The sequence below is a fragment of the Phyllostomus discolor genome, chromosome 9 (genome assembly GCF_004126475.2).
Source record: "Phyllostomus discolor isolate MPI-MPIP mPhyDis1 chromosome 9, mPhyDis1.pri.v3, whole genome shotgun sequence".
Classification (NCBI taxonomy): domain Eukaryota; kingdom Metazoa; phylum Chordata; class Mammalia; order Chiroptera; family Phyllostomidae; genus Phyllostomus; species Phyllostomus discolor.
Genome location: NC_040911.2, coordinates 86,391,400 through 86,407,311, shown reverse-complemented (window position 1 = coordinate 86,407,311; position 15,912 = coordinate 86,391,400). Strand labels below are relative to the sequence as shown.

At 35.5% G+C, this 15,912-nt stretch overlaps 1 protein-coding gene across 5 annotated transcripts in view; it reads right to left on the bottom strand.

Annotated features, from left to right (window-relative positions):
• ITCH (itchy E3 ubiquitin protein ligase) overlaps positions 1-15,912 on the bottom strand; it is a 110,874-nt gene that overhangs the window by 31,352 nt on the left and 63,610 nt on the right. For 4 of the 5 annotated variants that reach the window (XM_028524837.2, XM_028524838.2, XM_036009731.1 and 1 more), the window contains 6 exons: positions 13,786-13,943; positions 12,590-12,782; positions 10,653-10,748; positions 9,377-9,551; positions 5,524-5,593; positions 63-147 (listed from right to left, as the gene is read on the bottom strand). In XM_028524837.2, the coding sequence (XP_028380638.1) occupies positions 63-147; positions 5,524-5,593; positions 9,377-9,551; positions 10,653-10,748; positions 12,590-12,782; positions 13,786-13,943 (777 nt within the window). The remainder of the gene's footprint in view (positions 1-62; positions 148-5,523; positions 5,594-9,376; positions 9,552-10,652; positions 10,749-12,589; positions 12,783-13,785; positions 13,944-15,912) is intronic. The other variant, XM_028524839.2, reaches the window with a different exon arrangement.

The window sequence follows — 15,912 nt, the reverse complement described above, 5'->3', positions numbered from 1 at the left end:
AATCAGAAATAGGGTACAATTTTTAAGAGGTTATCTATAAACTAGTAACTGAAAGCTCTTACCCTTGACTTCTGGGGTCTTCCCATTGGGTAATACGAGTGTTGTGGTTGACAAAATATACTCTACCATTGGTGTCCGTTCTCTTCTCTTATATTAAAAAAAGAAAAAAAGAAAAAAAAGAAAGAAAAGAAAGCAAAGCATTAGAGTTGGCATAGTCTTCTTCCTCAAACTAAAATAATAAGATGAGCTGATTCTGTCCATTTCTCTTTGAGTACAAAATTGGTTTTGTAGTTTTTAAATCACAACTCTCAAAGCTTTAATTTATTCTTTTACTATTAAATTCACATACTTGCTAAGTTATAAAATATGATTACATCCTAGAAGCTGAACAGATTTAATTCACAATATCCTGCCCATAGAACCTTTCTGCTCCAACCAACAGCAGCATTATTAACTGCTTTAACTTCTCATAGATGACCTCATTTATCCTTAACAGTCCCATGGGGTAGGTTGTTTTAGTTTATTTTGACAATAAAGAAACTCAGACAGGTTAAGTGGTCTGCCCAAAATCTCAGAATTAAGTGGCAGTGACAGGATGGAAACTCCGGCCTTCAGTTAGGGATTTTTTTTTCATACCAAACTGTTTTCTTAAAATTTAATGATAATATATCTTAATTGTTTGTTATATGCTTGGCATTACTCAACTGGGGGAAGACACTGTTTCAAAATATGTCCTGCTCCCAAATCCTAAATATCTATAGTAACTTTCTGCACAAAGGATGGGCATCTGAAGCTGCTGCTTGTCCTCTCCACTCCCTTACTTTAGGATTCTCCTTGTTTTCTTGTTCATTTTCTAAAAAAAAATTTCCCTGCTTCCCTGTGCTTTCTCATCAAGGTCCAGAAGACATGTGAATGTAATTTCCTCCTTTAATAACCAAGTAGTTTTGAAATTTTTAAAAAATCTTCACCTGAGGATACATTTATTGATTTCAGACAGGGGAAGGAGGGAGGGTGGGGGGGAGAGAGAGAGAGAAAGAGAGAGAGAGAGACAGACACACATCAATGTGAGAAAGAAACATCTATTGGTTGCCTCCCATATATTCCGACTGGGGATCACAACCTAGGTATGTGCCCTGATTGGGGACTGAACCCACAACCACTGAACAACCCACCCAGGGCATAGTTTCAAAATTTTAATATTCTGTTATTCTGTTATTGACTTCTTTGCTCCATGACCATTAACTCTTCAAAAGACAGGTCTAGTCCTACACCTGAATTTTTAAAATTTGTATAAGATGTCTCAAAATAACTGAAGTATTACAGAGTATAGAATGCATTCCAACTTTTTAACAAGGATTTTCTAAAAATTAACAATTTTCAAATAAAACTTTAAACTTAATTCCATGCTGATAAGGCCAATTTTTATTTCCTGTGATTTGAAAAGTTTTATCTGTTTTTCAAGTAACATTTATTTAGATCCTCTCTGATCTTTAAGCAAGATATTGAATGATGAGTCTCATCAAATTAGTATTTGTTAATGTTTAACTATTTCTCCAGCACTGACTCCACGATTTCAAGTAGCAATGATGATATGGGGAAGTTAAAGAATATATTTGTATCTTGAGTATCATGAACCCACTCCTGACATATCGGCTAATTTCTATACTAGCTGAGACTGAAATGGAAACAGAACTCCAGGTGTACATGGTATACAGGAAAATGGGACTCTGCATCCTGTGACACGCTGAATATTTTAACACTGGCTTCACTGACCATGGCATCTTGAGTGTGAAAACATATAACTAACTTTAAGATCCATTCTAAGGCAAAAAGAAGCACCCACAGTAGTATAGCCAGCCACATGATAACAAAGTAAGTTCATGTTCTTGGAAGCCACTATAATTTAAAATTTTCAAATATACTTGAGAATCTATGAATTTCTTGATTCCAAAGAATTTTTATCATCTAAAAACAATACCCTAATAACTGCATAGCTAAGTATATATTTATCTTTTATCTGCTATCTAAGTTCAGATTTCAAGACCAGAGATTTTCTCTTCAAAAGCTAACATGAAGCAAGATAAAGTTAAAACTTATTGTCTGTTATGTTCTAAGTATATACTGCTAATATCAGCATTTCTTGAAAGAGGCTATAAAAAACAAAATTTCAAAGGTGGGTGTACTTGCAAACTGAAAGCTTATCTATTCAATGAGAGGGAGAACTATGGCTATGCAAATGACTTTCTACTTTGTGGAAAAATCACATGATAAACAATACTGAAATTACTGAACATCAAACCCTGAATGCAAATCAGAGCACTTCCTGACTTGATGAATAAAACAGTAAAAAGCAGAAGCTTCTTATTGTTCTATATATTCTTTCATAGCAACCCTGAAAATGAGGAAATATCTTTATACTTGGTGGGTAAAACCAGCTATATACATACAAAGGCATATAAGACTGCACATTTAAACCAAAAATATTCTGTTACCCAGCCTCTGTAGTTTGTGTGTGTTAACAAATTCTCCATTTCAAGGCAGTAATGTCTAGTCCTAACATAAAAGTCTGAAAGGGTGAGGAAATTGGATTTAAATATATTTGGTATCACAAAAATAAAGCTGTCAATTCCATAACATAAACAGAATATAAACTGTGATTTTATTTCCTGGGTCAATCCTGAAGGTATGTTAGGTGGGTCTCATCTGTCACAATACCTGTGTTGTCACTGTTTCCACAAATAAGACATATGCCCCAAATGCAGAATCATAAGCAGTGCTTAGTCTGAGTAATAGGATAATCATGAACTCATTTATGAAGGAGGGCACACTTCAACTTGAGGAGTGTGATTCCTAAAAATAAGCAGACTGTATATAAAATAAGCAAGGCAAACACTCTTACGACCTGGATAAGCTGGGACCGGGTCTTTAGAGGAGGTATTTTAAGGAGATGTTGGCTAATGTGAAAATGAGAAAGACCTTGATTATGAGAATAATGGTAAATACAGAAGGCAAGGACAAGCTTGCAGGAAAAGCTTTCTGAATAAAAGCAACAATGCCTGTAATTCATGCTTCTATGAGCAAGAGGCAATTTTTCTTACCGCTGATCTGGAGCAGTAAAATGGTCTATGTTTCTGACAAAAGGCAACTGGATCATGGTTTTTCCGTAATAAAATTAAAAGGATAAATATATAATATATAACCTTCACATATATCCTTTCATATATCCTTTCAGTGCATCAATTTCTCCTCTGTAACATGACACAGACAAACTCAAGAAAAAGCTGAGAAATGCATCCACGTCAGGGAATACAATCTGACAGGTCTGGTTCAATATACCTCATAAGGACAACATCCCCTCTTCTAAAGGAACTTGATGTTAACCATACATTGTCCAATCTGAGGATCCAACAGAGCCAAAACACTCCTTATCAAACTGCCAGGCTTTGATGAAGACAGAAATTTATAACTTTCATACGGCCTCCTTTTGCTTCACACTAGTAACAGTAACAGTTATAAGTATGACCTATTGTATTTTTTGACTCACAGGAGTATTAAGGATAAATAACCTCTTAAGAGCAATGGGATTTCTCAAAGGCAGGCTTATACAGCCAGTACCATTTATTGCCCAGATTCAAGGGATCTTGACATATCAATTTTTTCCCTCCATTCCTCAGTGAAGTAATGCTAAAGCAATCTATCTTAGGGACCAGTGCTTCCCAATAAAGCTATCCAGAAATACCACTTTCTGAACTGACCCCAATATTATGAAATATCTGCAGCTCTGTCTCATAACAGGCTTTACTTTCCTGTTTTCCACTTTCCATATTCTCTTTGGCTCCCATGAAAAATTGTTTCTATAATGCCAGACAGTATATTCTAAAAACTTGCTACAGTGCTATGATATATGAAACAGAATCTCGTGTATATATTCAAGTTTTAATAATTAAGGTATCAAATATACTCGATCACAGAACATGTTCATGTGCTCCATGATATAGGACACAAAGTCACCATCCTTACATGTTCCCCTTCCACTGTTCTAAGGTAACATCAACTCAACCACATTCTGAACTGTGTTTTGGAAGCACCATGTAATCAAAATATTTTTAAAGTTTAAAAAAAATTATTATTCACAGAATGTGACATAAATCATTCAAAAAATCTCATGTATCCTTCAACCAATTTCCCTCAATGGTGATATGTTACACAGTTGTAGCTAGATATTGTAATATCAAAGTCATGAAACTGACATTAGTAAATATTTACTACAGGTTTTATTCATTTTTCACCAATTTTTAAAAAGTTGATTTTAGAGAGAAAGGGAGGGAAAGAAAGACAAACAACAGTTGCCTTCCATATGCACCCTGAACTGGGACTGAACATGCAACCTAGGTATGTGCCCTCACTAGGGATTGAACCCGCAACACTTCTGATGCACTGGATGACACTCCAACCAAGTTAGCCACCTGGCCAAGGCATCAATTTTCACCAATTAAAAAAAAATGAATTCATTTATGTCAATGTATAGTTTCATACACTTTTATCTCATGTACAAATTTGTGTAATCACCACCATGGTCAAGGTACAGAACCCTTCCACCACCACATAAGAAATACTTATCTTCTGTATGTATACTAATCTACTGGCTGTCTCCTGGTACCTATTAATCTATGTTTCATCTATACAGTTTTGTCATTTTGACAAATTTAATTATATAAATTAAAGCATATAGTCAGTACACAATCTCTTTTTTTAAATCCTCACCTGAGGATACATTTAGTGATCTGAGAGAAAGAGAAACATTAACTCATTGCTTTCCATATGCACCCTGACCTGGGATTGAGACCGCAACCTTTTGGTATATGGGACAATGCTCCAACCAACTGAGCCACCTGGCCAGGGCACAATATATATGATCTTTTGAGACTGACTTTTTTCACTAAGCATAATGCCCTTCGGGTCCATCAGATTGTTATATATATCAATAATCTATTTCTTTTTATTGCTGAGCAAAATATTTTTAAACTTTAGAAGAATAAAATAATTCTGAACCCCAATAAAAGTTTACTATAATAAAAGGTCAACTTAAAACTTTTGGAGAATTTAATGCCTTTTTAGCACTCTGAATTAAACCAACACATCCAAAAATATTCCCCGAGATTCACTCAAGCAAGAGCAAGATATTATCCATAAATACCTGATTTTAAAATGACCAAATTTACTCTGGCTGGTATGGCTCAGTTAGCTGGAACCTCATCCTGTAAACCAAAAGGTTGTGGGTTCAATTCCCAGTCAGAGCACATTCTCAGGTTGTGGGTTCAATCCCTGGTTTTGGGGCACATATGAGACGGACACCAATCAATGTCGCTCTGTCTCTCTCTGTCTGTCTCTCTCTCCCTCCCTCCCTTCCCCTCTCTCTAAAGGCAATTAAAAAAAAAAAACTCCTCAGGTGAGGATAAAAACAAATTTCAATGAAATAAAATAAAAATGACCAAATTCAATGAAAAAATTCACACAACTTACCCCATCCAGGTGGCAAGGGCCCAAGGGGATCAAATTCTTTATTTTGTGATGTAGCAAACAAATCTTGAGTCTAAAGAGAACACCAAAAGGGTGAAATACTGAATTTAAACAGACAACTAAATTCTGATATGCCTTCCCTGTCCATGTACAACATAACACACTCTAACAGAGTTCACATCTTAGAGAAATGTCACACCATCATGGATAAATGTCAAAACACTCTGGTGGGAAAAACATCATTGCAAACAGTATTTAAGGCCAGAAATTCAAATATTACAAATATATAATCCTCATCACCAAGTGACTGTTTTTATCTTTGTTAGCTACAAATCATTAAGTTACAGAAATACAGGGGTGCGTACAAGTAGGCTTAAAGTTGTGAGTACACAAAATGCAGAGTTTATTCTCATATTATTATTTATTATTGTATTATTTTCCATATGAACAACAGTAAATCTACTTTGCCCACCTCTGTGTATAACCCTCCAAAAGTTATTTATAAGTAACTGTCATTGGAGAACTGCTAAAATCTTGTATTTCTAACTCAAAAAAGAGAGGATTACAGAATGTATATACAAAGAACTGTGGGAAGAGAATTGGGGTAGTAGGAAGAACTGGCTGTCAGGTGAGTAAAAGGAAAGAATTCCAGGTGAAAGGAGTTGACAAGCTTAGAACTATATAGAAGATTTCTTAAATTTCTATTTGCAATTATCACACTGGTGGAGAGAAAGGTTTGGCTAGATAGATAAAAGCAAGGGTCAAACCACTGGAAAAAGATGCAAATGTAATACAGACTGTGTAAAGTTAATGAGTGTGTTTGGTTTAAATGTATAATAAAGTAGGGATAATTTGTGGTCTCTTATTAAGATTTGGTTAAGCCCTTTCTCCTTTAATGATAAGGCAACTAAATAACAGACTGTTTTAAAAAAATTATTACAGAAAAAAAAATACACAAGTGAAACAGGACAGTGCAGCCCTTATACCCAGCACCAAGACTCAACACGTTTCCTTATCTTTATTTCCCTTTTCTTTGCTGAAGAAACTGTCATCATTTCACACCTATGTATTTTAGTAAGCTTTTCTAAAAAGTATGAACATATTCTTACATAATCACAATACCATTACCACAACTAACGAAAATTGATGTTGGTTTCATCATCTATCATCCAATCTCTAATTAAATGCCTCTAACTGCTTATTTGTTCACATCAGAATTCAAAGTCCTCACTTTACAGTTGATGGAGTCCCTTAAGTCTCGATTTATATTAGTTTCCCCCACTTTCACTGACTTATTGCAGAAACAGAGTTAACTAATTAAAAGTTTTATAGCATATGAGAGATACCCTCATTCCTGATTTAACTGTTCTTGGAAGACAGACCTATCAAGAACTAATAGACACAATTATGAAAAGGAGTAAAAGTGGGAGGCCAGGAAGGAACACAATATAAGGTTTGAACCCTGATTATAGAACAGGTCTGAAAAGTTTGTCATGTGACAAACTATTTTGATAATTTTCTAATCCAAGCCTTTCCCTCTGGCTCTCCCTGGACAGATAAACTGGGAAGCCATGGGCTAGGAAGAGCTATCACACAGTGTTACAGCATCAACCATATACATTCTGAGGTTAAAAGTGCTGGTATATAATAGCCTATTGACCTGCAGCCAGAGTCAGAACAAAGGCCATTTCATATGCCCAATAAGTAGACTTTCTCAGCAACACCCCAACACCCCGTAACTTTTTAAGTAGCTGGCATTAAGAATGTTCAATTCATTCAATTAATATTTCTGGCAAAGTTAAGTGTAACTAAAATAAGTTCCTTATGATTTAAAACCATTCTATAGCAAGAGCAAAAAGCAAGAATTTCAGAAAATTGGTCAGATTATTTTGGATGGGGCAGGGGGGAAAATCCATGGACAATGAGGTAAAAGCTGCAATTCAAGGAAAGTTCCAAAGACTCTGACTATCAAACTGGTTAGGTTATAACAAAGCAGTACACTATAGGTGCTCCAAAAATTTGTTCACCTTCCAACAATAGAATGTTTTAAAAGATTATGCATTGTAAAAGTGAGACAAATGGCACATTTACAATTGTAGATATGAAGGCAAGAAAAGATGAAAACTAATACTTCTGTGCATGTAGTATGTGCTGGACATATGAGAAACTTTATTTTACAGACTCTTCAAGAAAACCCTCTGAGGTAATTAAATATAATTTATAAAGTAATGAGTCTTGATGAGGTTAAGTAACTTACTCAAAATCATACAGAAAAAGTAACTGTGGAACCAGGATTCGAACCCAGATGTGTCTGACTCTGAAGCCCATGCTCTTTCCACTGGACACCCACGTGGAAACTAGCTTTAAAGAAGGCAGCAAATTAGGCATTCAAACCTAAAAGAAATTTGTCCAGGCAAACCAAAGGTGATTGAAATTTAGAAAGAAAAGAAGATGTAAAAACGGTGTAGGAAAAAAAGGTAAGGTACACATGAGACAATTAATCTCACCTCTAAAACCACTAGGAAAGGGAAGACAGTGATAGATAGCTATCTACAAAAGGTGACAGGAAAAACTGTTATATGAAAAAAGTTATCTCAGTCATAACCAGGGAAGGTTGACAATAAAGGTGAATGTGTCAGTGAGTGTTATCTATTATGGGGATGAGGTAAGAAATACACAGGAACATGGGGAAAAGAAAATAAGGTAAAGTCTAGTGAAAACAGGAATGTACTCTGATGGAGTCTAACAGGAATTGTACAGATGGTGGTGGAGGGGAAGAGAGAGCAATGGAAAGGGTAAGTTTCTCTTGAACTCTTGGAGAGCTAACTTTCTTCTGTTTCAGTTCTATATACTACTCAAAACAAATCCCTCTTATTTGGCACATAGAATCAAATTTCTCCAAGGACTATTTTCCTTTCCCCAGAGAAAAGATCTGTGATACTTTATTACTAGAAACACTGTAAAATTCCTAGCACCAAAGATTGTATAACAAACCACTTAATACCTTTTGGTGCATATTACTATTGCAGTATTACTCTAAAGAAAAATATGTAAGATTTAAAGATTTATATATTTATTTATTTTTAGACAGAGGGGAAGGGAGAAAGACATCATCATTGTGTGGTTGCCTCTCGCATGCCCCCCACTGGGAGCTAGCCAGCAACCCAGGCATGTGCTGACTGGGAATCGAACCAACAACCCTTTGGTTCGCAGGCTGGTGCTCAATTGACTGAGCCACACCAGCCAGAAAGAAAATATGTAAAATTTAAACTGTTTTCAAAAAGGAAATGTTTTTATACCAAAGATAATTTGCTTTTGATGCCAGAATAATATACTTAGCATAATCCTATAAGAAGTTAAATTTCTGTGGTCTCCCAGACCACCAATTTATGAGGTATACTTTACCTTTATACATTACAAAGTGATTCAATTCTATCAATAATTCCGTACAACCACTCAAGAGTCACGTGTTCTTAGACTCATGCCTTCAAATGTTCTTCTAAGTTAGGCAGTACTAAATTTAGAACTGTTCTAATTCTTTTCAAACTGCTTGGGTTTGTTTTTACTATTCTTTTGCCCATGGATTTTAAATTATCTTATTACCTTTTTTTTTTTGCTTTTGACATTAACAAAATAAAGCAGGTTGAACTTCAGGAAATTTCAAAGAGGAAAGAAGAGATCACATACAGAGGACACTTGAGATAAGGTCTAAAAATACTATTTATCGACAGCAACAAATGGGTTGCCATACTACTTATACCTTCCTTCTAATTAATACTTTACATTTCATATGCAGGAAAAGGTTAAAAACCAAATACTCTTATTAAGTTTATAGTGCAACAAACAGGTTGCTCACCCCATAAATGAATCTCTGATTAAACTGCTGTATTGCTCCTTGACGCTGACTACGGTGGAGCTGCCACTGTTCATAGTTCCGGACGGATTCCAATGTTGGCCTCTGCCACGTGGTTGTTCTTGTGAAATGGTCAACATAATAGATACGTCCCATGTTGTCAACTCTGCGTTCCCAGCTAAATCAGAACAAAAACAACCTAATTCAACAAACACTTGTGAAATAGGTAAGAATTAAACAGGACTTCAGCTTGGCCCTGATACACGTCTGATAACATTTTACCTTGAGAAACTACTTTTAATTTACCTGAAGCCTTTTATTTTATGTATTCTTAAATAGTTTGTAAGTGAACTTAAACACAATGTCTAGTGAGTAAGTCCCAAATAGTCATTAAGGAAAAAGTTTTCATTTTCTTTCCAAAAAGCATTTTCCACAAGAATATAATCATCTAATTTATCATTTCAAATGGGAGCATATTAAGTAAACACTGATACAGTAACTGTCATTTCTATCTGGTTGATTGATTAGGGTTCTTTCCAATATTCTGATGACCATAAATAGTAAAATAACAATTTAATATATCAAAAAATTTTTCTTCCTCTGCATTATTTGAGATAAATTTTCTGGAGAGAATTACTAAGAGCATGTGCATTATTACAGTTATATACACTTTCTGCAAGAACTGTACTATCACCAGCAATGTTGGAGGTAAAGTTCCCCCACAACTTTATAACGAATATTATCTGATAATTTAACAAGTAAAACAGTACCTTTCAGGTGTGCATTTAAGATTATTAGCAAAATTAAACAGTTCCATGTTTGCTACTGACTTCCCTCGAATAAAAATATTTTCCTTCCAATTATATAATGTAAAATTTTCAGTGCTTAACATCCTATATTAATATAGTCTTTATTCCCCCAACTATTTTGCAATGACTTCATTATTGCATAACAAAGTTTTTTCAATATAATAGGGACTTTATCCTCATATGTGTAAAGGGCTACAATTCTTACTCAGTCAAATAATTACTCTTGGAGAAACTAATCCTAAAACCCTGTGATTTGAGGTGGTTAAAATTCAGAAAGGAAAATTTGGGAGTAGCAAGACCTATAGAATCTTTAGGTCAGAAATGCATGAAATTTGAAATAATTCATTATGCTCAATCAGTTCTGACTCTCTTCTTTCTAGTTTCTAGTAAGAAAGTAGTGAAGATTTTATAGAGATACAATTTATAGCTCTGAATAAATACTTTTTCTCTTCTTTAATTCAGGTACTTACTTAGGAGGTAGAGGTTCTGGTCTATCCCACGTTGTTCTTTTTTCAATATGATCTACATAGTAAACTCGCCCATGCTGGTCCACTCTCTGCTCCCAACTTAAACACAAAATTTAAAAGGCTGGTATGGTAATTGTATTAGTAGCCTGGCTCTTTAAACCTATCTTTGACTTTTTCTCTTATATGATCATGTTATATAACTGAAGCAAATAAGTACGTCAGTATATAAAGAAGATATAAGAAGAATTTAGGGACAAAATCAAGAAATGTTATCCTGAGGGTGACACACAGTGTATGAGATTACTTCTGCAGAAACGTAAGTTCTAATAGGGGTGTCCAAACTTTTGGTGTCTCTAGGCCACACTGGAAGAAAAAGAGTTGTCTTGGGCCACACATTAAATACACAAACACTGATGAAAACTGATGAGCAAAGAAGAGGTTTTATGTAAATTTACAAGTTTGTGTTGGGCCATGGCTGGACACCCCTGCTATGAGAAGTCTTGTATTTCTAAAGAGGCTTAAGATTGAAGCCCTCAGGAGACAAAATGTGTCTCAATCTGATCAGGGTATTTGCAGGGCTTGGGTGGAAAAGCTGTAATTAATGTTATGAAATCTAAAGAAAAACTAAAGAATTACTAACTGAAGGATAAAGAATTGTTTGGGTTCTAGAAACACTAAAATCAAAGAGTAAGGTTTTATCAGGTATGTCTCTGCACAGTACAATGGACAAAGTCATTCTAAGTATTTTAGTCTTGGTAGGTTATCTCCAAAGTGAAGAATAGTAAACCATTGTAGCTTAGAAGTACCAATCACTTCTACAAGCACCCGTTTTCTCTTTGGTAATCCCTTGCACAAACAACTTTCTAATTTGGCTTCCCATGGAGGCATTCTAAAAGGAAAAGAGCCTAACTACCCACACAGGTATTATATAATCTGTTTAGCAATTAAAATTATCTTCCTGAGAGTTTATTAATACACCTGCCAGTCAGTTAATTTTGATTAGCATTCTAAGCTCTAAATTAATTTGAAGGAAATAATGCATATACATATAAAATCTATTAGAGTATTAAATTAAAATAACCAGTAGTGATTAAAATGGGATTATGAGCCCTGGCTGGGTAGCTCAGTTAGTTAGAGCATCATCCCTATATGCCAAGGTTGCGGGCTCACTCCCTGGTCAGGGCACACGCAAGAATCAACCAATGAATGCATAAATAAATAGAATGGCAAATTGATGTTTTGCTTCTTCTCTCCCTAAAAGTAAGGTAAGAATTTAACAATAACAAAAAAATGGGATTGTGAGCACTAATTTTCTCAGTTTCCTAAATTATTACTACTTTGCTATAATGACTTTACAATGGAAATTTTATTTCAAAAAATATTTTTTCTTCCCTTAAAAAAAAAAGCAATATGAATTAGGTGACTATTTTACTACTTGACTTTGATTAACTTTCTATGGTTCAGTGTCTTTCAGTAAATTAAAAAAAAAAAAAAGAAAAGAAAGAATCTTCTTCTATTCCACCTTGCCCTGGAAATAAGAGAGAAAATTTCAGATATGGGGAGGTTTTTGTTTTGTTTTTGGTTCAGTTTGACTCTAGATCCCTACCAAAATCAGTTACAACTGCTTGAGGACAGTTTTTTAAAGAATGGAGTTTAGTATTATTTTCCTTATTAATAAGTATATGCAGAAGCCTAAAGAAAATAAACATTATGAGCCCTGGCTGGCATAGCTCAGTGGACTGAGCGCGGGCTGCGAACCACAGTGTCGCAGGTTTGATTCCCAGTCAGGGTACATGCCTGGGTTGCAGGCCATGACCCCCAGCAACCGCACATTGATATCTCTCTCTCTCTGTCTCTGTCTCTCTCTCTCTATCCTTCCCTCTCTAAAAATAAAATGAATAAAATCTTAAAAAAAAAATTAACCAAAAATAGTTACTCACCCAGGTGGTAAGGGAGCTTGGGGTACAGGATTTAATGGCCTAGGGCCAGAGCCTCCAGATATAGTAAGAGGAATTATTAACCCAGATGTTGTTCCCTCAGATGTATTTGAATTTGTATTTGTTGCAGGTAGAGAGCTTGTACTAGATCCATCACTTTCAGAAGTGGCAGCAGAAGGTGAACCATTGACAGATGCTGTAATAGATTTGGGAAAAACAGGAAAACAATCTTTTATTTTCAGAAATCAAGATAAAATTTTAACTTTAAGAAGTAAAAAGGCAAATGAAAAATATATAATTTACTATGTGGATATGCAGGAGAAAATTACTTAAATAATGAGAAACAGTCAATGGTCCTAACTAAGCAGGCTTGTTCATATTATTTTATGTTCTGTCTACCCCATGTCCTGTTAATAATTATAAAGCATAGATTCTGATTTTCTGAAGTCACAGGAAATATTAAAAACTTTTAGAATAGATAAGTATTGATATTCTATAATATTGTAAGTTCATTTAGTAAGTTTCCAGATCCTTAAAATTATTTTTCCTATGAGACCTTGCAGATCAGAAACCAATTTTGATATTATAATACAGAAGATATGACTGATAAACAATAAGGTTTTTATAAATAGTTATTGAGTACATATTACATCTTCAAAAAATACTCATTGACAAAAAATTCCTGATAGAAGTCACCAATATTTTGACAAAGTAGTTTTTGATTTTAAAGACTGGGAATATATTGTCAATACAAATATCTACAGAAAAAGGAGGAAGATGTACAATGAAACACAAAGTCATTTACTAAAATAATTTGTGAACAACCAGTTTACTTTTCTAATGATATGTACTTATCCTGATATGTGCATATGTCCTTATGTCCACACAGTTATAAACCCTGACAGAAAGCTGCAATCTTATCTGTACTGCCTATACTTATATAACACACATGTGATTTACACTCTGAATTGACCATGTGCCTCAATAACTTCACCCCTGGAGAAAAAACTTAGGGAAAAGGTATGTCTTAATTACCTACAGAAAGATCATTCTTGGCCAAAATTTTAATGTAAGAATACAGCTAGAAAACCAACCTGAAAGGTCCTCTTGACACTTACCTGAGGATCAGTTGCCAACAGAATATTTCTTACAATCATAGTATACGAGCTACATCCCTAGGGTATGACTGGAATACACACCTGGTCTGCGTGGAGTAGGTGGAGGTGGTCGTGAAGGTCTTGGGGGCCTAGAAGGTTTAAAACCACCATTTGAGAGTGATGGAGAATTATTCCCATTGACCCTCCTATTTTCACCAGACCCTGCATCCTCAGGGTCATCTGATCCATTTGTGTTCACTCTGGATAAGAAGATGGTGAAGAAAGGGAAAGGTGGGAAATGATCTTTGAATTCAGCAAAAATCAGCAGAAAGACCAAAACTGAAAAGTTTTAGGAGTTTGAGAACAGCTAATTTCTGGCTAGCCTTAAATATATAAACAGCCCTTGGGTAGGGTCTTATACATAACCCTCAGAGCCCATCCAGAAACAAAGTAAGAGGAGTCAGGGCACAGAACCACTTGGGGACATTTAAAACCACTAGGTACACTGGTTCAGATTTCAAATAAGTATACTGAGGCCCTTTATAAGCATAAACGTAATCAAATTTTCAAAATCCCAAATGCCTTAGAAAAGGGCACACTATTTTATCACAAGCACAGATAACTTCATAATGTTCTTGATTTCCACTGGCTTTTAGGTTGGGGCAGGGCTGACTGCCCCATGACAAGAGAAAGAAGTACACTTATTTCCCAGGGTATGTGCTCCCCCAATTCCAGTAAATGGTATGGAAAATGTTCTGAGTTAATGATCTACAGGAGAAGTGCCCAAAGACCTTTTTTAAAGGAGCTATCATTTCTTCAAAGCAATGACATCAACTGGAAGGAAAGAAAAAGGGAAGAGAACAGTAATAGGAAATGTCATTTTGAACTTTATTACTACTGCCAGCTAAACATAGTTGATTCTGTTTCCCAAGGGGAATTTATTCATGGATTAGAAAAGAGAATGTGAGTGCCCTGGCCGGGTAGCTCAGTTGGTTAGAGTGTAGTCCCAATGCACCAACGTGGTAGGCTCAATCCCCAGTCAAGGGACGAGCAAAAGTCAATCAATGAATGCATGGATGGGTGAAGCAACAAATCGATGTTTCTCTCCCCAGGCAAAACAAAAACAAAACAAGTAAAAAAAAGCAGACTGTGAGTTATCAGTTTACAGATGTCTCTGCTAAGGCTCTGATAACTATTATCTGGTAAGTAATAAACCACTACACAGTATCAATTCATAATCCTGGGCCATGATCTAGAACAAACCTAAACATATTAAAATATTAAAAAGATTTCAAACTAAGTTCCTAGAAGTAGTTCAGCACCTTTCTTCTCCTTTTTTTGTAATTTTTAAAAAATCCTCACCTGAGGTTATGTTTATTGATTTTAGAGATGGGGGGGCAGGGGAGAGAGAGAGGAGACAGACAGACACAGACAGACAGACATTGATGTGAGAAAGAAACACTAATCAGTTGCCTCCCGTATGTGCCCTGACTGGGGATAGACTCCGCAACCTAGGTATGTATCCTGACCAGGGACTGAACCCACAACCTTTTGGTGTAGGGGACGATGATGCTCCAACTGTGCCACCTGCCAGGGCTAGGGCCTTTCTTCTTAAAGTATGGTCTTTGCACCAGAAGCCAAGGGCAACACACATAAGCTTGTTAGAAATGCACAACCTTGAACTCCACTCCCAACCTATATCAGAACTAGCATTTTAACAGGATCTCCAGATGTGTGTAAATAGTAGGGTATGACAAACTGCTTTAGGAATTCCTCAAATGCTTATTTTGAATAAAGGAGAGAGCTTAGTAACTGGCTGTCAGCACCTGACCTGGTTAGTGTTAACTGCCTGAAGGAAGGCCAAGCCACCCCTGGCTTGATGAGTCTAACACTTTGCTCTCTGCTGCAGTATTTGGCAGTGTTAAACAACCCATCTTTTAAAAGCATTCTTCTTGACTTCTGTGACAATGCTATTCTAATCTTATACCCTAAACTCTAACCATTCCTTATTCAGTTTATCCTCTTCCTCTTGTTTATTAAATATAAGTTCCTAAGGTACTATTCTTGTCTTCCTTCTCCTTCTCCATGGATTTCCCCTACAGTCTTAAATTCCATTATTTCAAAAATTATCTCTAAAATGATTCCCAAATCAGAATCTCTAATCTCTGTCTTGTTCCCATCCTCTGGTAGCAAATTATCAACTAAATGCAGGAGACATTGGTTTTGTAG